Source organism: Xenopus laevis, chromosome 2L (assembly GCF_017654675.1).
Source record: "Xenopus laevis strain J_2021 chromosome 2L, Xenopus_laevis_v10.1, whole genome shotgun sequence".
NCBI lineage: Eukaryota > Metazoa > Chordata > Amphibia > Anura > Pipidae > Xenopus > Xenopus laevis.
Genome location: NC_054373.1, coordinates 184,100,835 through 184,119,931, shown reverse-complemented (window position 1 = coordinate 184,119,931; position 19,097 = coordinate 184,100,835). Strand labels below are relative to the sequence as shown.

The 19,097-nt window shown below is 43.1% G+C and overlaps 1 protein-coding gene across 1 annotated transcript in view; it reads right to left on the bottom strand.

The window, feature by feature from the left end:
• The window catches only part of acer3.L (alkaline ceramidase 3 L homeolog), a 38,137-nt gene extending 25,869 nt beyond the window's left edge, over positions 1-12,268 (bottom strand). The window contains exon 1 of the mRNA XM_018245646.2: positions 12,020-12,268. Coding sequence (XP_018101135.1) covers positions 12,020-12,122 — 103 coding nt within the window. The 5' untranslated portion in view covers positions 12,123-12,268. The remainder of the gene's footprint in view (positions 1-12,019) is intronic.
• Positions 12,269-19,097: the final 6,829 nt, after the last annotated feature.

Genomic DNA, 19,097 nt, shown 5'->3' with positions numbered 1-19,097 from the left:
TTGATTGTCTCTCTCAATCAATTAGTCTCTCCTCTGATCAGCTGGATACACCCTCTGTTATTTCTCCCTCTCAGTCTGGTGAATCTTTCCACAAGCAGTTTAGTGATTTTCTTTATTCAAAGTCTAACAAACCTTCTGTATCTTCTTCTTCTTATGTACAGTCACATAACACCTCTAAACAGTCTGATATCTCTGATAATAAACGTGACAAGTCTTCTGTACAGAATAGTAAATCTTTTTCTGCTAATCCTGCTAAACAGTCTGATATTTCTTCTGCTAATTCTTCTAAACAGTCTGATATTTCTACTAAACCTGCACAGTCTGATCATAGCTCAAAAAATACAGTTAACCCTTTAAATGTGTTAGGAAATGTTTCCATACAGTCTGACAAGTCACCAAATACTTTAGCTACACCTGGCGCATTGAGTACAGCAGGTAAAGGGATTTTATACAGCCAGGCAGTTAAAGGGAAAGTAAGGAGTGGAAATGTACAGGTTCCTGCTACAGATAATAGAGGCACAGAAGAGTCAGATCAGGTGCAGGTTGAAGAACAGGATGAATATGGGAAAAGAAAAAATGCAGTTAAAATAAAGTGGGAAGGAGAAAGAGAAGATTTCCCAGGCAGAAGATTCATAGCCAGAAACTTGGTTAAACAAACTTTAGGTTTTACTGCAGAAGATGTATATGCAATGATAGGCATATCAGATATAGAATATGACTTGAGCTTCAAGCTACCACATGGTTTAGAAGAATTTTGGAGACAATATGGTTTAAAAAAAACAGTCAAAGAGTGGCAAGATTTCAAAGTCAGTCCTATTTCCAAACCAGAATTAAAAAATATAACAATTTTAATGAAGAATGAAACAGTACATCCAGAAGACATCCTCATTTGGTTGAAAAGGCAATGCACTGTGTTATCTCCTTTAACTAAAATCTATGATGAGGAGGACTTCTGGATAGGTGGTTACAAAGTACAAGTAAAGCTTCATACAGAAGGATATTACCAAAAACACTTACCAACTTCATTTTTCATTGGGAAAGATAGAGGAGTGTGTTATTATGTCGGGCAACCCAAACTCTGTATTAAATGCGGATCTAAGTTCCACTTAGCTGGGAAATGTAATATAAAAAAATTTGGTTTTTGTGGAGAAATAGGCCATATTAGCAAAGATTGTGAGAAAGAGATAAAATGTAATTTGTGTCTCAAAACAGGACATGCTTATAGAAACTGCCCTGAAGCATGGAGAAACATCCAGAAATCCATTCCCAATATAGAAGAGCAACTAAGGGATGATATGCCGAGTGAGACTCCAAACCCAATTCAAGAACAGGTAGAAATCCAGACAGATAGAGCCCATCCAGTTAGAGAAGAAACATCAAGCGCCCACACAAGAGAGGAGGGGGAGGGGAAAACTGTAGGGAGAGATGAAAAAAAAGGAAAGAGTAAAAAAAAGAAAGACATAAGAGGGAAAACTGCCATAAAGAACCAAAACAGGTACAAAGTACTAGGCGAAAGTACATGGGGAGAAATGGTAGAAAAAGCAGAGGAAATAGAAAGAATGGAGGAGGAAGAAGAAAGAGAAAAACGAAAAAACCCAACACCAGATACTAGTAGGAAAAAAAGTAAAATAGAAAAAGAAGAAGAAGATGTAGCTTTGGATTTAGAATGGGAGTCTATAGAAGAAGAAGAAATGGAGACAGACTTAGGAACAAGAGTCCAAGTCAAAAGAGTAGGAGAGGAAAGTGGAGTTTCAAAGAAAAAGACAAAAAAAAATGGATCTGTCGATTGAATTTCTTACTGCAAATTCTTGCAGCATAAAGAATTGGAAAAAAAGATTTCTAGTCTATGAATGTTTAAAAGAGACAACGGCAGACATTGTCTTTCTCCAGGAAACCCGACTCACATGTGTGAATGAGATTAATATGGCTAAAAGGGATTGGAGAGAAGGGTTGTCATTGTGGTCTATAGCAACAGAACCAGCGGGTGGAGTCGCTATCTTATTTAAGGGAAATAAACCATTTGTAGTCAAAAAAATAGTCGATATCCAGATAGGAAGGTGTCTGATGGTGGATGTGGAACTAAAAGGGAAGCTAATACGACTCATAAATCTATATGGGCCTCAGGCAATCTCTGACAGGAGAACGTTATTGAATAATATTAAGCCTTACTTATTTACCTCACTACCAGTAATCTTTGCAGGAGACTTCAATCAAGTACTGGGAGAAAAAGACAGAGCAGGGAAGATAAATAAATACGAAAGTCTTTTCTTTAACCAATTAATTGAGGATGCAGGCTTAGAAGATTTAGCCACTTGTAATGGTAGAGAAAGTTGTCACACTTATAGATGTGGGCCCAGAAGTAGTAGAATAGATTTTATCTTCATAAAAAAAGGAGAAGTTTTTTCAAAATTTAAAGAACAAGTTGTGGAATTTTCGGATCATCTAGCTCTTTCATTTCACTATGGTCTGTCAGGAAACTCAGGATCAGGAAAGGGCCTATGGAGAATAGGAAAGGACATACTTGAAGATGAAGAAGTTAAATTTAGGTTTAAGAACTTTCTTAAACTTCAGCTATCGAGATTGGATTTTTTTGACTCAGTTGCGGATTGGTGGGACTCGGCTAAGGATTCTTTTCGAACCTTTTTCACATCTGCCTCTTTTAAAAAAGGGAGGGTTAAAGAAAAAGAGAGTCAATCCTTGAGAAGGAAACTTGAGATCTGTATTTCGAAAGGGGAGGAGGGAGGAAAAGTGAACCGACTCAAGTACTTGTTGAGGCAGCATCAGTACGACCGGCTTAGGTCCCTGGTTTTGGAGAGGGACTATGGGACTTCACGGTCCCCGGACCCTTGCCGAAACTGTAAGGAGACTATTAAGAAAAAGTCGGTCGGGGGCCTCTATGATTCCCAGGGTAAATTAGAAGTATCTAGGGAGGGTATCCTGGGAGTAGTAGAGGCTTACTATGCTGACTTGTACAAAGAAAAAGTTTTGGAAAGGGACAGGATCCATGATTTCCTAAGGGTAACCCCAGTTTTGGATACTGGAGATTTGGAATGTTCCCCGTTGATATCAGAAATAACAGAGGAAGAGGTGCTACAGGCCATTGATAAACAGCAAAAAAAAAGGCTCCTGGACCGGATGGGCTCACTGCGGAATTCTATACCACTTTCAAGGAAGATCTTGCTCCAGTGTTAGCTATAGTCTTTAATGCCTGTTTAATGGAAAAACACCTTTCACCGTCCATGCGCTATTCCTCGTTGGTTCTGATATCGAAGGGGAAGGATTCGAGGCACATTGAGAATTGGAGGCCAATCGCCCTTCTTAATTGTGATAGAAAGATTCTGGCAAGGGTTCTCTCACATAGACTAGGTGAGGTGGCTGGATCTTCTCTTTCAGAATCTCAGTTTTGTTCTATAGAAGGACGAAACATCTTTGGGGCAGTTCTCTCACTAAGGGAAGCACTGGAGAGGTGTAAAACAGGGCAATGGGAAAAATACTTTCTGTCTTTAGATCAAGCAAAAGCCTTTGATAAAGTCAACCACGAGTATTTATGGGCTACTTTGACCAGATACGGTATTCCGGAAGAATTTATACAGTGGATCAAAGTTTTGTATGAAGGGGCAAAGAGCTTCCCATTGATTAATGGTTGGAAAGGCGAAGATTTTTGGGTAAGAGCCGGTGTGAGACAGGGATGTCCTTTGAGTCCACTTCTGTATGTTTTTGCGATAGATCCATTCCTAAGAGGATTGCAGAGTTGTGGGCTTGAGGGTGTTCCGTTTCCGTCGGGTCAAGTCTTTAAGTCCATAGCCTACGCGGATGATGTCACTTTAGTAATATCAAAACCTGAGGAGGAGGGAAGGGTTTTGGAGTGCATCAGAAGCTACTCTGGGGCTTCAGGGTCCCAGATCAATCACGAAAAATCGGAAGCTTTTTGGGCATTAGATGACGAACCAAGTTTTTGGTCTAAATTCATTTCCAGTAGCCCCTGGCCTAGTTAAAATCTTAGGGATAAAATTTGGGAAGGGAGATCTTGCGAAGGTAAATTGGGAAGAAAAACTGAATACTGGTCTGGCAAAGGTTCAGCGATGGAAACAGTGGAAGCTGACCTATAGAGAAAGGGTTGACATTATTAAGACTTTCTTGATTCCGGTTTTCTTTTCGTTTCATATGTCTTTTTACTGCCAGAATCTCTCTATGCCCGGATCCAGAGCCTGTTTTTCCAAATGCTCTGGGGAAGCAGACTCAACCCTGTAAAAAGAGGGATCACATTCCTGCAGAAGAGAAGGGGAGGGTTGGACATGCCAAGTCCTGTGGTTTTCTTCTGCACCATCTTTTTGAAGTTTAACTTTCGAGGGGTGATGCAGGGGAAAGAGTCTCTGTGGGAAATCAGTATCCGAGATTGGGCATTGCCCTTTATTAAGGATTGGCTACTCGGTGGCAGAGTGAAAGAGGTAAGAATAAGAGGAGGCCTTGTACCCACCTATTTGCGACAGGTGATAAAAATCCTAAAAAAATGGAGTATAAGTTCGGAAAATCTAAGATCCTTACAAAGAAAAAATTTATATTGGGAAATCATAGATACCCAATTCATGTCTCCAATAAGTGTCAGAGATTGCCCGGAGGAGGTGCTAGAGGAAAGCATAAAAATGCTCAATGATAAAAGAATGCCTAAAAATTCTGGGACATTGCATGGTTATCCCTACAAGGTAAAATATTCGTAAGGGGTAACCAAAAATATCTAAATGTCCTAGATAGAGAGTGTCCCTGGGGTTGCCAAATTGAAGAATCACAAGAGCATTTCCTATTGGATTGTATCGTCTCTAGATCTGTAAGGGAGAGCGTTGCCAATCGTTTGAACTTAAGTTTAATAAAAAACTTGGATTTTTCAGAATTCTCTTACGGAGTAATTAAACACCACAGAACCAATAACAAAAACAAAATGACATTATTTATTATAATCTCAGTGATACGCTATCATTTATGGCACATGAGGTGCAGGATGACAAATAGCCAGATTCATTCATCAACAGAAACAGTAACAGAAATAATATGCAGAGACATTGTATTTATAAAGACTCGAGAATGTGAAATGTCAAATTCTTTAAAAAAAATGTGGGATGATATTTAACGCTGTGTTATTGATCTTTGTTTTTTTTTGACTAATTGTTCAAGATTGTAACAATGTATTTGTTTTGATGTTTTGAAATATTGTAACTGAAAAATTTTAAATAAAATCCCTCCTCCCATATGTATAAATACAAATATACAGAGAAGGAATGTTCTGGGCACACAATAAGCTATACTCTCATACTGAACCAAGGCATATTAATGTTTATCACCTCTGTGCTAGGGAAAGGAGAAGCTGATTACTGTTATTTGCAGGATCCGGGAGGAGTAGAGCTGCTGGAAGGTGTTGGCTCACATACTAATGAAGTGCTGCTGCTTTGGAGCTTGGGGAAAGGGAAGCTGCCAGGTTTCATTACTTTCTGGGTGCTGAGTTTGGGTTTGAAACTTATAAAGCTCTGCCTCCCAAGATCCATTTCCCTAAGAGAGTCCCAGTGGCCCCAGCAGCAGTGTCTCACTTTATTGCTCCGTCTCCCCAAAGTCAATTTCACTCCATGAGCAGCACCCACTCCTGCTGGGGGGGGGGGGTGTGTAAGGCTAAGCAAAAGACCAGCTACAAGACCTGGCCAATCAGAAAACTTCATACATGTTCCTGCTGATCCAATAGCTGCTTCCTGCAGCCTGGCACTGCTCCCTGGGCTTGCTCCCCTCTATCTGGCCAGAGACAGACAGATATTGACCCCTCCAGGCTTTTGTACAAAGGGCCAAAACAACGGCCCGATATCTGCCCAGGGATTGGCAAGTGATTCTACTGGGCCAAATCAGGGTCTGGTCTTTGGGTTACTGGGTACAGCCAGTTTTAGTAACATAAAGTGCCACATCTACAGAGTAGTTGAGACTGGTAGTACTGCCCAATGCCCAAGCAGGGGACACAGAGAGCTGCCCTAGGATTGGGGGTGTCTCTCCTTCCTATACAACCTATCAGCTACAAGATCAGCTGGCACAAGGAGCGGCCTATGGAGGAGGATTCTGGTTGGAGAAACACCCGGTAAAAACAGAAATCTCCTCTTTAAAGTTAAGTCTGAGGGTTTGCACCCATCATAAAAAAATAAATAAAATAAAAGTAATTTCAATGATTTCCTGGTCCGATATGTCTGTGTGTATAGGAGAGTGGCTGATTGCAACTGATATCATGACGGCCAATCAGAATAAGGACCTGCCCAGGAAGCTCTTGCCAATCACTTCTACTAAGGCTTATGGCAAACAGGCTGTTCTGAAAAACTCAACCTGCACCCGACCGACCTACACCTGACTTCCCCCCTCCATTTATAGACCCGCCCATTGTGTCACAAAATGGGCGGGGCAGGCATGTGCCTATAAAACCAGAAGCCATTGGTCCAAGGTCACAGGCGGGGAGAGCTCAACCCGAAACCACCCAAGACCCGCGGATATCAGTCTGGCCTGCACATCACTAATACATTTTACATAATTTGTTCAAATGATTTAATTTTTCTCTGTAATAATAAAACAGTAACTTGTACTTGATCCCAACTAAGATATAATTAATCCTTATTGGAGACAAAACCAGCTTATTGGCTTTATTTAATGATTTTATAGTAGACTTAAGGTATGGAGATCCATATTACAATAGAACTTTGGGATTCGGCCTTTGTCAGCAGGATTTGGCCGAATCCTTCTGCCCGGCCGAAACAAATCCTAATTTGCATATGCAAATTAGGGGTGGGGAGGGAAATCAGGTTATTTTTTGTCACAAAACAAGGAAGTAAAAAATGTTTCCCCTTCCCACCAGTAATTTGCATATGCAGATTCGGTTCGGTCTAATCTTTCGCAAAGGATTCGGGGGTTCGGGGGTTTGGCCGAATCCAAAATAGTAATAATATATAATGAGCCCTATGTGACTGAATGGCAAGATGTTCGCCCCTGCGTCACCTACTCACATAATAAATATCACATTTGCACAGACTTTGCCTCCTGGGGACCAACCTTGTCACAAATTTGCAAAGTAAGAAGCAAGTTTTTCTGGAAAAGTCACATTCTGAGAGACAACATCCCTGACACACTGAATAAATCTCTATTTAATACATTTCAAAGGACTGGAAAGGCCTATACTTCTGTGTGCAACACCAACCTCATACAACTGTCACCACACCAAAGAAGTAAATTGCCACCAAATAGAATTTAGCTCAGAGAGATCCCATAAAACTATAACACTTTCAGTCATAAATTGTTGGTGTGGGGAGATATGGGTTACATGGTCACAGAACAACCCCTCAGTGACTTCTAATATCCTTATCATTTACAGTAGGGGGTACATTATCCCTTATAATACATGAGTGATACTCAGAGTTCCCTGTATAACTCAGCCTGCAGCCTTGTGCCTTTATATGGTCACAGAACAACCCCTTAGTGACTTCTAATATCCTTATCATTTACAGTAGGGGGTACATTATCCCTTATAATACATGAGTGATACTCAGAGTTCCCTGTATAACTCAGCCTGCAGCCTTGTGCCTTTATATGGTCACAGAACAACCCCTTAGTGACTTCTAATATCCTTATCATTTACAGTAGGGGGTACATTATCCCTTATAATACATGAGTGATACTCAGAGTTCCCTGTATAACTCAGCCTGCAGCCTTGTGCCTTTATATGGTCACAGAACAACCCCTTAGTGACTTCTAATATCCTTATCATTTACAGTAGGGGGTACATTATCCCTTATAATACATGAGTGATACTCAGAGTTCCCTGTATAACTCAGCCTGCAGCCTTGTGCCTTTATATGGCCACAGAACAACCCCTTAGTGACTTCTAATATCCTTATCATTTACAGTAGGGGGTACATTATCCCTTATAATACATGAGTGATACTCAGAGTTCCCTGTATAACTCAGCCTGCAGCCTTGTGCCTTTATATGGTCACAGAACAACCCCTCAGTGACTTCTAATAGCCTTTTCATTGACAGTAGGGGGTACATTATCCCTTATAATACATGAGTGATACTCAGAGTTCCCTGTATAACTCAGCCTGCAGCCTTGTGCCTTTATATGGTCACAGAACAACCCCTCAGTGACTTCTAATAGCCTTTTCATTGACAGTAGGGGGTACATTATCCCTTATTATACATGAGTGATAGTTCCCAAACATGTGGATGTGTGTGTTTGCGGGTTAGTTACCCTTTAGGGCTAGTCCACACGGGGAGATAGCGACGCGTTTGCGGTCGCGGCGACAAAGCGCCGCGACAGTCGCCGCGACCGGCGCAGGCGACAGTTTTGTATGGGTGCCTATGTAAAAACGCCTGTGCTAACCACACGAGGCGATGCGCTTTTCAACAGTCGCCTGAAAAAGCCTGGCGAGGCATTTTCAGGCGACTGTTGAAAAGCGCATCGCCTCGTGTGGTTAGCACAGGCGTTTTTACATAGGCGCCCATACAAAACTGTCGCCTGCGCAGGTCGCGGCGACTGTCGCGGCGCTTTGTCGCCGCGACCGCAAACGCGTCGCTATCTCCCCGTGTGGAATAGCCCTTAAACGACACTGTATAAAGTGTAACACAAGGCCAAATGCAAAGTGTGTGTTGCAGCTCATTCAATAATTAAGTTCATGCTGAGTCTGGCCCCAAAAAGAATCCCAAGGACATTCCCACCCACAATTAACTAATATGGCAACGCCTAATAAGGTCAGAGCAGAAAACAACTCATATGAGATGATCAAAAAGGAGCTTATTATTAACAACAGTACTCTGCACTTACTGTAGGAAAAGTGAAATAGAAATAAAAAAATTCTATTTGTATTACAGGTATGGGATCCATTATCCAGAAACCCATTATCCAGAAAGCTCCAAATGACGAGATGACCGTCTTTTTCTGTGTAATAATAAAACAGTAGCTTGAACTTGAGCCCAACTAAGATATAATTAATCCTTATTGGAAGCAAAACCAACCTATTGGCTTTATTTAATATTTACATGATTTTCTAGTAGACCTATGGTATGAAGATCCAAATTATAGAAAGATTTCCATTATCTGGAAAACCCCAGGCCCCGGCAATTCTGGATAATAGGTCCCATACCTGTATATAAATGGCTGGAAGCAACAGTCCTGTCCTTATGGCAGCTGAGATTCTAGCTATCTGTATAACAGAACATTCTGTCCCAGTGGCTGCACAGATCCTATCTGATCCCCATTGTAAGCAGCAGTCCTGCCCTGCTTTATGGCAGCTGAGATTCTAGCTATCTGTATAACAGAACATTCTGTCCCAGTGGCTGCACAGATCCTATCTGATCCCCATTGTAAGCAGCAGTCCTGTCCTGCTTTATGGCAGCTGAGATTCTAGCTATCTGTATAACAGAACATTCTGTCCCAGTGGCTGCACAGATCCTATCTGATCCCCACTGTAAGCAGCAGTCCTGTCCTGCTTTATGGCAGCTGAGATTCTAGCTATCTGTATAACAGAACATTCTGTCCCAGTGGCTGCACAGATCCTATCTGATCCCCACTGTAAGCAGCAGTCCTGTCCTGCTTTATGGCAGCTGAGATTCTAGCTATCTGTATAACAGAACATTCTGTCCTAGTGGCTGCACAGATCCTATCTGATCCCCATTGTAAGCGGCAGTCCTGTCCTGCTTTATGGCAGCTGAGATTCTAGCGATCTGTATAACAGAACATTCTGTCCCAGTTGCTGCACAGATCCTATCTGATCCCCATTGTAAGCGGCAGTCCTGCCCTGCTTTATGGCAGCTGAGATTCTAGCTATCTGTATAACAGAACATTCTGTCCCAGTGGCTGCACAGATCCTATCTGATCCCCATTGTAAGCAACAGTCCTGTCCTGCTTTATGGCAGCTGAGATTCTAGCTATCTGTATAACAGAACATTCTGTCCCAGTGGCTGCACAGATCCTATCTGATCCCCATTGTAAGCAGCAGTCCTGTCCTGCTTTATGGCAGCTGAGATTCTAGCTATCTGTATAACATTATATCACAGTGGCTGTACAGATCTTGGGCAGTACAGAAGGGTATGAGCATGAAGGCCATAAGTCACTATAATTCCCACGTGCAGAGAATGAGCTGAAGTGAAAGTATAAAAGGGGGAAGCATGGGGTGCTCTGTTACTGGAGCAGATTTGGAAGTCGTTACCCACAGTGATTTAGCAACCGGTCTATCCCATAGAGAAGCAGAGAAACTGAACCAAGACACTGTGGCTTAGCACAAAATGTTAGAGGTCCCCCCTGAGTAGTAATGGCACATTCCAAGCTCCTATGTGTCTAGTTCTGTTCACTGTGCCACCCCTGTAAATTGGGACCAGACACCTCTCATGTGTGTGTGTGTCACCTGCTCATCTCATCTGCCAATGGGGATATAAGCAGAGAGTGTGCCAATTATACACAGGCAATGGAATAACCCCATGCCAAGGGAAACATGCCCTTCAATCTAACAGCCGTGTGTGGGACGCCATCAAAGTCATGTGACTACAATTCCAACAGGGTCACCTTAGCACCCTGTCCAACCTCTGGCTCCAGGGAGCAGGCACAAGAAATACAGGATTTAGGACTCAGCCAATGGAATCCAGCCACATGCAAGTCTATACCAGTAAGCTAGATGTGGCCACAGGAGTTTATCCTGGGATGCCCCATCTAATGCTCCTCAATCATCTCTAGGGCACCCCTTTGTCCCATCTAAAGGGCACCCCCATGTCCTGGGCAACTCCATGTTCCATCCCCAGGGCAACTCCATGTCCCATCCTCAGGGCAACTCCATGTCCCATCTCCAAGGCGCCCCCATGTCCCATGTCCAGGGCAACTTCATGTCCCATGTCCAGGGCAACTTCATGTCCCATGTCCAGGGCAACTTCATGTCCCATCTCCAGGGCAACCCCCATGTCCCATCTCCAGGGCAACCCCCATGTCCCATCTCCAGGGCAACCCCCATGTCCCATCTCCAGGGCAACCCCCATGTCCCATCTCCAGGGCAACTCCATGTCCCATCTCCAGGGCAACTCCATGTCCCATCTCCAGGGCAACTCCATGTCCCATCTCCAGGGCAACTCCATGTCCCATCTCCAGGGCACCCCCATGTCCCATCTCCAGGGCACCCCCATGTCCCATCTCCAGGGCACCCCCATGTCCCATCTCCAGGGCACCCCCATGTCCCATCTCCAGGGCACCCCCATGTCCCATCTCCAGGGCACCCCCATGTCCCATCTCCAGGGCACCCCCATGTCCCATCTCCAGGGCACCCCCATGTCCCATCTCCAAGGCACCCCCATGTCCCATCTCCAGGACCCCCACTATCCATTTCAAGGGCGCCCCTTTCACCATCTCTATGATGTCACTATGCAAAGATTGGGGCGAGTAAGGCAACCCCCTCAGAGCCATAGACAGTGGGACCTGCTCACATACAGTACAATGGGGAACCTGCCTCTCCCTACTGTACGGAACCCACTTCCCTCCAGTAACTCCCTGCATCCTCAGTAAGCACAGAGGGAGGGTGCAAGTAATACAGGCCACGCCTCTGCACCTGGTGTATCAGACATGCTGGGAGTCACAGTATTAGTTAATCTCAGCAGCAAATGGAAAGTCCCACTGGCCAGTAACTATCTCCAACAACTGCTTAAAGGATTCAGGAAGAGCTCAGGGGCCCCCAGTAGATAGGGCCACACCACATGAGCTCCAGGTGAGATGAGCTGCAGCTGAGAGTTATAGTTAAACAAAAGTGGGGGGCACAGATCCCTCATTTAATGTAAGAAGTAAAGGAGATACGACCCTGACAAGGAGGGTCAGGACTATTACTCCCAGCATGCTCAGCAGATATAAAGCTGGCAGAGTTATAGACACCCCTGCACTCAGAGTGGTTAGTGCCCAGAAGCAGGCGGGGAAACTGAACTCCCATAATGCCCCTATACCCCCTGACTCCCAGCATCCCCCGCGCCCCGTACTCACAGAACTCGGCGATGTAGAAGGTCACTACGTAGTTCTCTTCACACCACTCCAGGGTGGAGGTCGGGGGACCCCAGTAACCAGGCCTGTCCAGCGCCGGAGCCATCGCACTGCCTGTACCACTCACAGCCGGCCGGGGAGGGAAGAGCCGTACTGGGAGGAGCTGAGGAGTGTAGGATGAGGGACCTGCTGACACGCCTCCTACTGAATCGACCTAGCTCCTCCTCCTTCCTACTCAGCAGCTTCCAATGCCAAGCAGGGCGCCTGAGTAAAAGGCTGAATCACCGCCTGCAGGGCGTGGCTTCTGCATTAGGATTCAGAGGGCGTAGCTAAATTATTTCCGAATAAGGGCGGGGCTATAGCTCCTTATAATATAAAAGTGTGCCGGATGGGCAGGAATGACAGTATGGGCGTGGCCAAAGGTGGATTTATGAAGTTTTCTGGGATTGTTAGTGAAGCGGCTTCATGACTTTCCTGTGTCTCTTTTATTATTGCTGTATTATTACTTGCAGCTCTACTCGACTATTATTTGCCTTCTGCACAGTCCTTAATGGGGTTGTTCCCCTTTAAATTAACTGTTAGTATAATGTAGAGAGGGATATACTGAGACACTTTGTAATTGGTTTTCTTTTTTTATTATTTGTGGTTTTCGACTTATTTAGCTTTTTAATCAGCAACTCTTCAATCTGCATTTTAAGCAATCTGGTTGCTAGGGTCCAAATTCCCCTAGCAACCATGCATTGATGTGAATAAGAGACTGGAATATGAATAGGAGAGGCCTGTATAGAAAGGTGAGTAATAAAAAGTAGCAATGACAATACATTTGTAGCCTTACAGAGCATTTGTTTTTTAATTATTTGCCTTTTTCTGACTTTTTCCAGCTTTCAAATGGGGGTCACTGACCCCATCTAAAAACAAATGCTCTGAAGGCTACACATGTATTGTTATTGCTACTTTTTAATAACCAACAATGTTAGCCTATGGGAACCTTCCCCAGCACTTTCCTAACCTTTTTTTGATCGAAGAAAAATCCTTCGATCGATCGTTTAAAATCGTTCGATTCGAAGGATTTTATCGTTCGATCGAGCGATTTCTACTTCAATCGATCGATCGAAGGATTTGCGCTAAATCCTTCAAATTCGATATTTGAATTCGAAGGATTTAAATTTGAGGGTTGAATTCGAGGGTTTATTAACCCTCGATATTCGACCCTTGATAAATGTGCCCCGTATTGTTATTGCTACGTTTTACTATCAGACTCTACGTCATACTAAAAGGTATCTCAAAGGTGAACCACCCCTTTCAGACCTGAGTGTGCGGACTTCTTTACGAATTGAATAACGCTGCTGTGGCTCTGCACCCAGGCAAGTAACTACATTTTTTCGAGAGTCCTGGCATCTCTATGGACTACATTATGGACTAGCTTATATATAGCTTATATTTATATATTATGGTTTTGAAAGTACTTGCACTCTTGCTCCTCAATTCACTTGTGGGTGCTTGGTCAAGTGTTATGTACAATTTTCAAAATGGACCAACACTCCAGATATCCAATGTTTCGGTCAAGGCACAAAACGTTGCATAAACGAGTGATATATATATATATATATATATATATATATATATATATATATATATATATATATGCGCCAACCTCACGATTTACAGCCTCAGGCTGGTATATATATATATATATATATATATATATATATATATATATATATATATATATATATATATATATTAGGGATGCACCGAATCCACTAGTTTGGATTAGGCCGAACCCCCGAATCCTTATCGAAAGATTCGGCCGAATACCGAACTGAATCCAAACCCTAATTTGCATGAGTAAAAACATTTTTTACTTCCTAGTTTGTGACAAAAAGTCATGCATTTTCCCTTCCCATCCCTAATTTGCATATGCAAATTAGGATTCGGATTAGGTTCCCAATGATATTTTAATGTGCGCTGGGTTTCCTGCAATAACCCAAAGTTTTCGGGCAAAAATCCCAAAAAAATTTGTTATTGTTAAGAATTATGGGGAAGCTAGTGTAGACTGGGCAGTGGGATTAGTAAGGGGTCATGGGGGAGGAATGAGGGGGACATACAGTTTACCAGCTAAGGATCTACCTAAGGGCAGGGGCACACGGGCAGATTCAGGGCGATTTAGTTGCCTGGCAAGTAATCGCTTCTTCTGCGGGGCGACAATCTCCCTGAACTGCCTTCCCCCTGCTATAATGAGAAAACGCCAGTGCAACGCCACTCGCGGCGATTCAATTTTCCGATTTTGCCTCACGAGGAAACTTCGGGCGACTTTGGAAATTGGAGCACCGCGAGTGCATTGGCGCGGGGCGATTTTTCATTTTAGCAGGCGGAGGACAGGGGGGCGGCAGTTCGGGGAGATTGTCGAATAAATCACCCCGAATCTGCCTGTGTGCCCCTGCCCTAAAGGGCTGCCCCTAATTAATATAGTAAAACAGAATGTATAAAACGAAGAATAAAAAAACACACAAGATACAGTTAAGTGGAAGTCAAAGTAGAGAAAATTGATACAAAGTAAAAGCAGAGAGACTAGATATGTAGAGCTGAGGCTGCACGCTAACTGTACACTATACAACAGAACCAGGGTCGGACTGGGCCGTCGGGACACTGGGAAAAAACTTAGTGGGCCCCACTGGCCCAGATCCGCACCCTGGTTTTCTTCCTCACAGCAAAAAAAAGCAGCCTACGTGCTGATGCCCGCTGTCGTGCATGCTCTGACCCGAGTGTACACTTGCGCAGGCAGCATCCCCCGTGGTCCAGAGGGGGGTCCCAGTCCGACCCTGAACAGAACTGTTCTGTAGTGTATGGTTAGCCTCAGCTCTCTCCCTTTAGCTTTTCATATGTTGACACTGTTTACTTCATCCTGCACAGCACGTCACTCCTGGTTCCCGCCACTCAGTGTATTTAAGATGGTGGAGTCAGCCGAAACGTTAGTGGCACCTTGCGCGTGTACACAATTAAGAGCTGTGAGTGCGACTTCTTTCTACGCTTATACTAAATGATATTGAGGTTTGCACCCAGGCATTGTATACTACTTTTTCAGGAGTGCCGATAACCTGTCTACTATATATATATATATATATATATATATATATAAATATATATATATATATATATATATATAATATATATATATATATAGTGAAAAAGCATTGCGGCACTCACAGGGTTTTAGTGAAAAAACAAAAATGTTTTATTATTAAGCCTCAATGTTTCGATCCCCCACAGGGATCTTTGTCAGGCAGATCCCTGACGAAGATCCCTGTGGGGGATCGAAACGTTGAGGCTTAATAATAAAACATTTTTTGTTTTTTCACTTAAAAACCCTGTGAGTGCCGCAATCCTTTTTCACTGCTTATTTCCCATGCTGGCACCCAGGTATTAATTTTGTCTACGGAGTGCACCATTCCTTTGGTTATATATATATATATATAGTGAATAATGTACCTCTTATTGTAAAATATAAGGATAATATAAGTCACCAAGGAGTTCCATGACCATATAAAAGTACGAGGCCTATGGCCGAGTGTTTTGATACAGGTCATGGAACTCTGAGGTGACTTCTAATATCCTCATATTTCCAACAAGGGCTACTTTATTTATTATAATACACAAGTTTTATTGAGTCATGTGACAAAAATTACATCACTACTCACCGTTTATAACTGATGACATCACTAGTAACTATTTATAAGGATATAATTTACAAGATATTCATGGCTTTTATGTAATATATATATATATATATATATATACATATATATAGCTTTATAAAGATTTACTGACAATAATAACTATGTTTTCTGGAGACCAGGACATGAGCTAAAGCCCCCCTCTGATCTTCCCCAGATTTACTAACAGTTGATTTAACGGCATTCTCTGGAGCATATTATCCTCCCTGAACAAAAATGTGGCCTTTCTGCTCTGGACAGGAAAACGGCTGCTGGGGGATTCCGGCACTTATATGTCTGATGTGGCGTGTGCTGGTGAAAGTTCATTGACACACCTGTAGGGAAGCCCCACCTCCACCTACCTGTTTCCAGTCCCCGCCCACAGGCATTTTATCTATTAAAAAAAAAAAGATGAATATCAAAGCTTTTTCTGACCTTTGATGTGACTCAACCAGGATTACGGGAGGGGGGGCAGGATTACGGGGCTGTGGATTTATGAATTAACCTTATGGTGTTTATGATGTGGTGTGTCACTATACAGATTGTCTGGGGAATATCTCCAAGCCCAGAACAGTGAGGAGTAGATTCCAGCTCCCAAGCCTGACATGAGCCAGTGACTCGCTCCAACCGCCGGACATATTTTCCATGTATTATAATAATTAACATTAATTACCTTTGCATTATATTTATATATTCCATAAATGGCTATCCTTTCTGTTCTCTTCTTCTGACTCATGAACCAATGTAGTATAATTCAGTTCAACTGTTGGCTATAATATTTCAGGAGTCAGAACCAGCAGTGCAGTGCATATTTAACTCGCGGTAATTGTTCCTATAGCAACCTTACATACTCATGTTGGTCGTCCCTGTCCTGGGTGTTAGTGGCGCTGCCAATATGCTGTGGGTATTTGTTGGGCATACTCAGTGATGGCAGCTGCTTAGAGGGAGCTTATATGACCCCATATGGGAAGTTTATATGGAGCTTATGTCAAATATAGAAAGGAAAATCACTCATGTGGCCCTATAGGGCCAATGGACAAACCTTGCATTTGCATATGACCAGGGCTGCCATTAGAAATCACAGGGCCCCATACATCAACATTTTTGGGGCCCACCACAGCCCCCAAGCCCCACCCCAGATCCTGTCCACTCCACACCACAGTTAAAAGACCACACAGACATCAGCTCTAAGAATGTTAAACCCCCCCCGCCACACAAGTTATAAAAAGCCATTGATAGTTAGGGCCCCCTTATAAGTTAAAAAAAAGTTTGCTGCCAGGGCCCCCCTTAAAAGTTTTGTTTTAAAATTTGGTGGTCATGTCCCCCCTTTGAGTGAAAATAAAAATAATTGGTGACCAGGGCCCCCATATAAATTTAAAAAAAGCATTGGCGCCAGGACCCCCCATAAAAGTTTTTTAAAAATCATTGGTGGTCTGGGCCCCAATACATAAAAAAAATGTTGTTGACATCAGGGCCTCCATAAAAGTTTTTTAAGAAACATTGGCGCCAGGCCCCCCTTTTACAAGTTAAAAAGAAACATTGGGGCCACAGGGAATATTTCTTTAAAAAAAACATTGGTGGCAGAGGCCAATAGGGTATTAAAATAATACATTGGTGGCCATGGGTTTAATAAAATAAAATAAAAAATACATTGGTGTTCAGTGGAACTGAACATGACTTCGGGTCTTTTGCGGCTTCGGGGCTTCAATTTCATCTCCCCTCGTGACTTCGGGTCTTTTCGTGGCTTTGGGACTTCAAGTTCGACTCCTTTCGTGACTTTGGGTCTTTTTGCGGCTTTGTGACTTCCATTTCGCCTCCTTTCATGACTTCAAGCCTTTTTGCGGCTTTGTGACTTCCATTTCGCCTCCTTTCATGACTTCAAGCCTTTTTGTGGCTTTGTGACTTCCATTTCGCCTTCTTTCATGACTTCAAGCCTTTTTGCGGCTTTGGGACTTCAATTTCTGCTGCTTTCTTGACTTTGGGTCTTTTCGAGGCTTTGGGACTTCAATTTCAGCTGTTCGTGACTTCGCTTGTTTGGCTCTTTGGCTCTTCTGCGGTTCGGGACTACAGCAGATGCACTGTCAAGGGGTGCACGGCTTTTTAAAAAAATTCAGCACAGCCGGGTCCGCTTTTAGGCCCGGCCTGGTACAGTAGTACCCCTGTGCCCCTCTGATGGCAGCCCTGTATATGGTGATATCAGAAATGAGTGCTCAGAATGTGGTTATAATCTGAGCCCAGTACCACACTTTATATGTTAATAAGGCATTTGCTGTTATTTTGCCTGGCACCCCGGGTTATTCTGTAGCCAGTCTGTGCCAGCTTCTGCAAGGACTTGGCAGCCTTCAACATGGAGGAGGCATCACAGTACAAGAGCATGTTGTTCCCTTTTATTGACGCACTGATAGAAACACATTCTGGTGTTGGAGGCTTAGAAATAGTGAGAAAAGCAGGAGGGGGAGGCAAAATATATTCTTAATTACATTTTTCCTTAATGTTTAGTCAATCCCTTGACATGATACATGAGTTTATTTGTGGCTGGATCTCTTATCTGCACAAAGCAGAACTGCCCAGAATGTGACCTTCGGCTGTTGGGAGTTGTGTCTGAAAGGCAACAGGTTAAGTAACATTGATATAAAGGATTACTGCTGCCATCTTGTCTTACTGTCTCAGCCTTGCCCTACTGCTAGCCGCTTTCTCTGTCACTATGTTAAATCTACTGTCTCCATCTTGTCCTACTGTCCACATTTTGCCCTACTATCTCCATCTTATCCTAAAGTCTCCATCTTGTCCTACTGTCTCCATGTGTATATTGTCTCCATCTTGACCTAATGTCTCCATTTTCCCTGCAGTCTCTATCATGTCTTTTGTTTCCATCTTGACCTACTAAGTCCATTTTGCCCTACTGTATCTAGCTCATCCTATTATGCATTCTATTCTCATGCTCTTTCTACTTACAGCTGCAGTTTGTGAAGCTCGGCAATGCATTGGGCCTGGAGCAATCACTTATGGCAGGACCTCCCTAAACAACCACTCCATTTCTGCTCTCTCTGTAAGTTGCAAGTATCATGTTGCTGTAATGCTGAATGATGTGAAACCCTAACAACCACTTACTTCATTATTTGTTCATAGGTCCCAAAAGAAAATCTTAGAATCCCAATTTCTTTGTAGCATGAAAACATTGTGCAGTGGTGAGCTCAGGCATGAGCTCTTGGGCTTCAGCAAGTAGACGCAATAGGTGGAAGCAATTACCTGGGTCAGAATGTAAAGGGCTGAATTTAGATAGTGGTGCAAGTTACCAGGTATAGTAGGGAGAGATGGTGTCTATAGTAACAGTGGATAATAGTCTCTGGGAAGGGAGTGTGACTGTG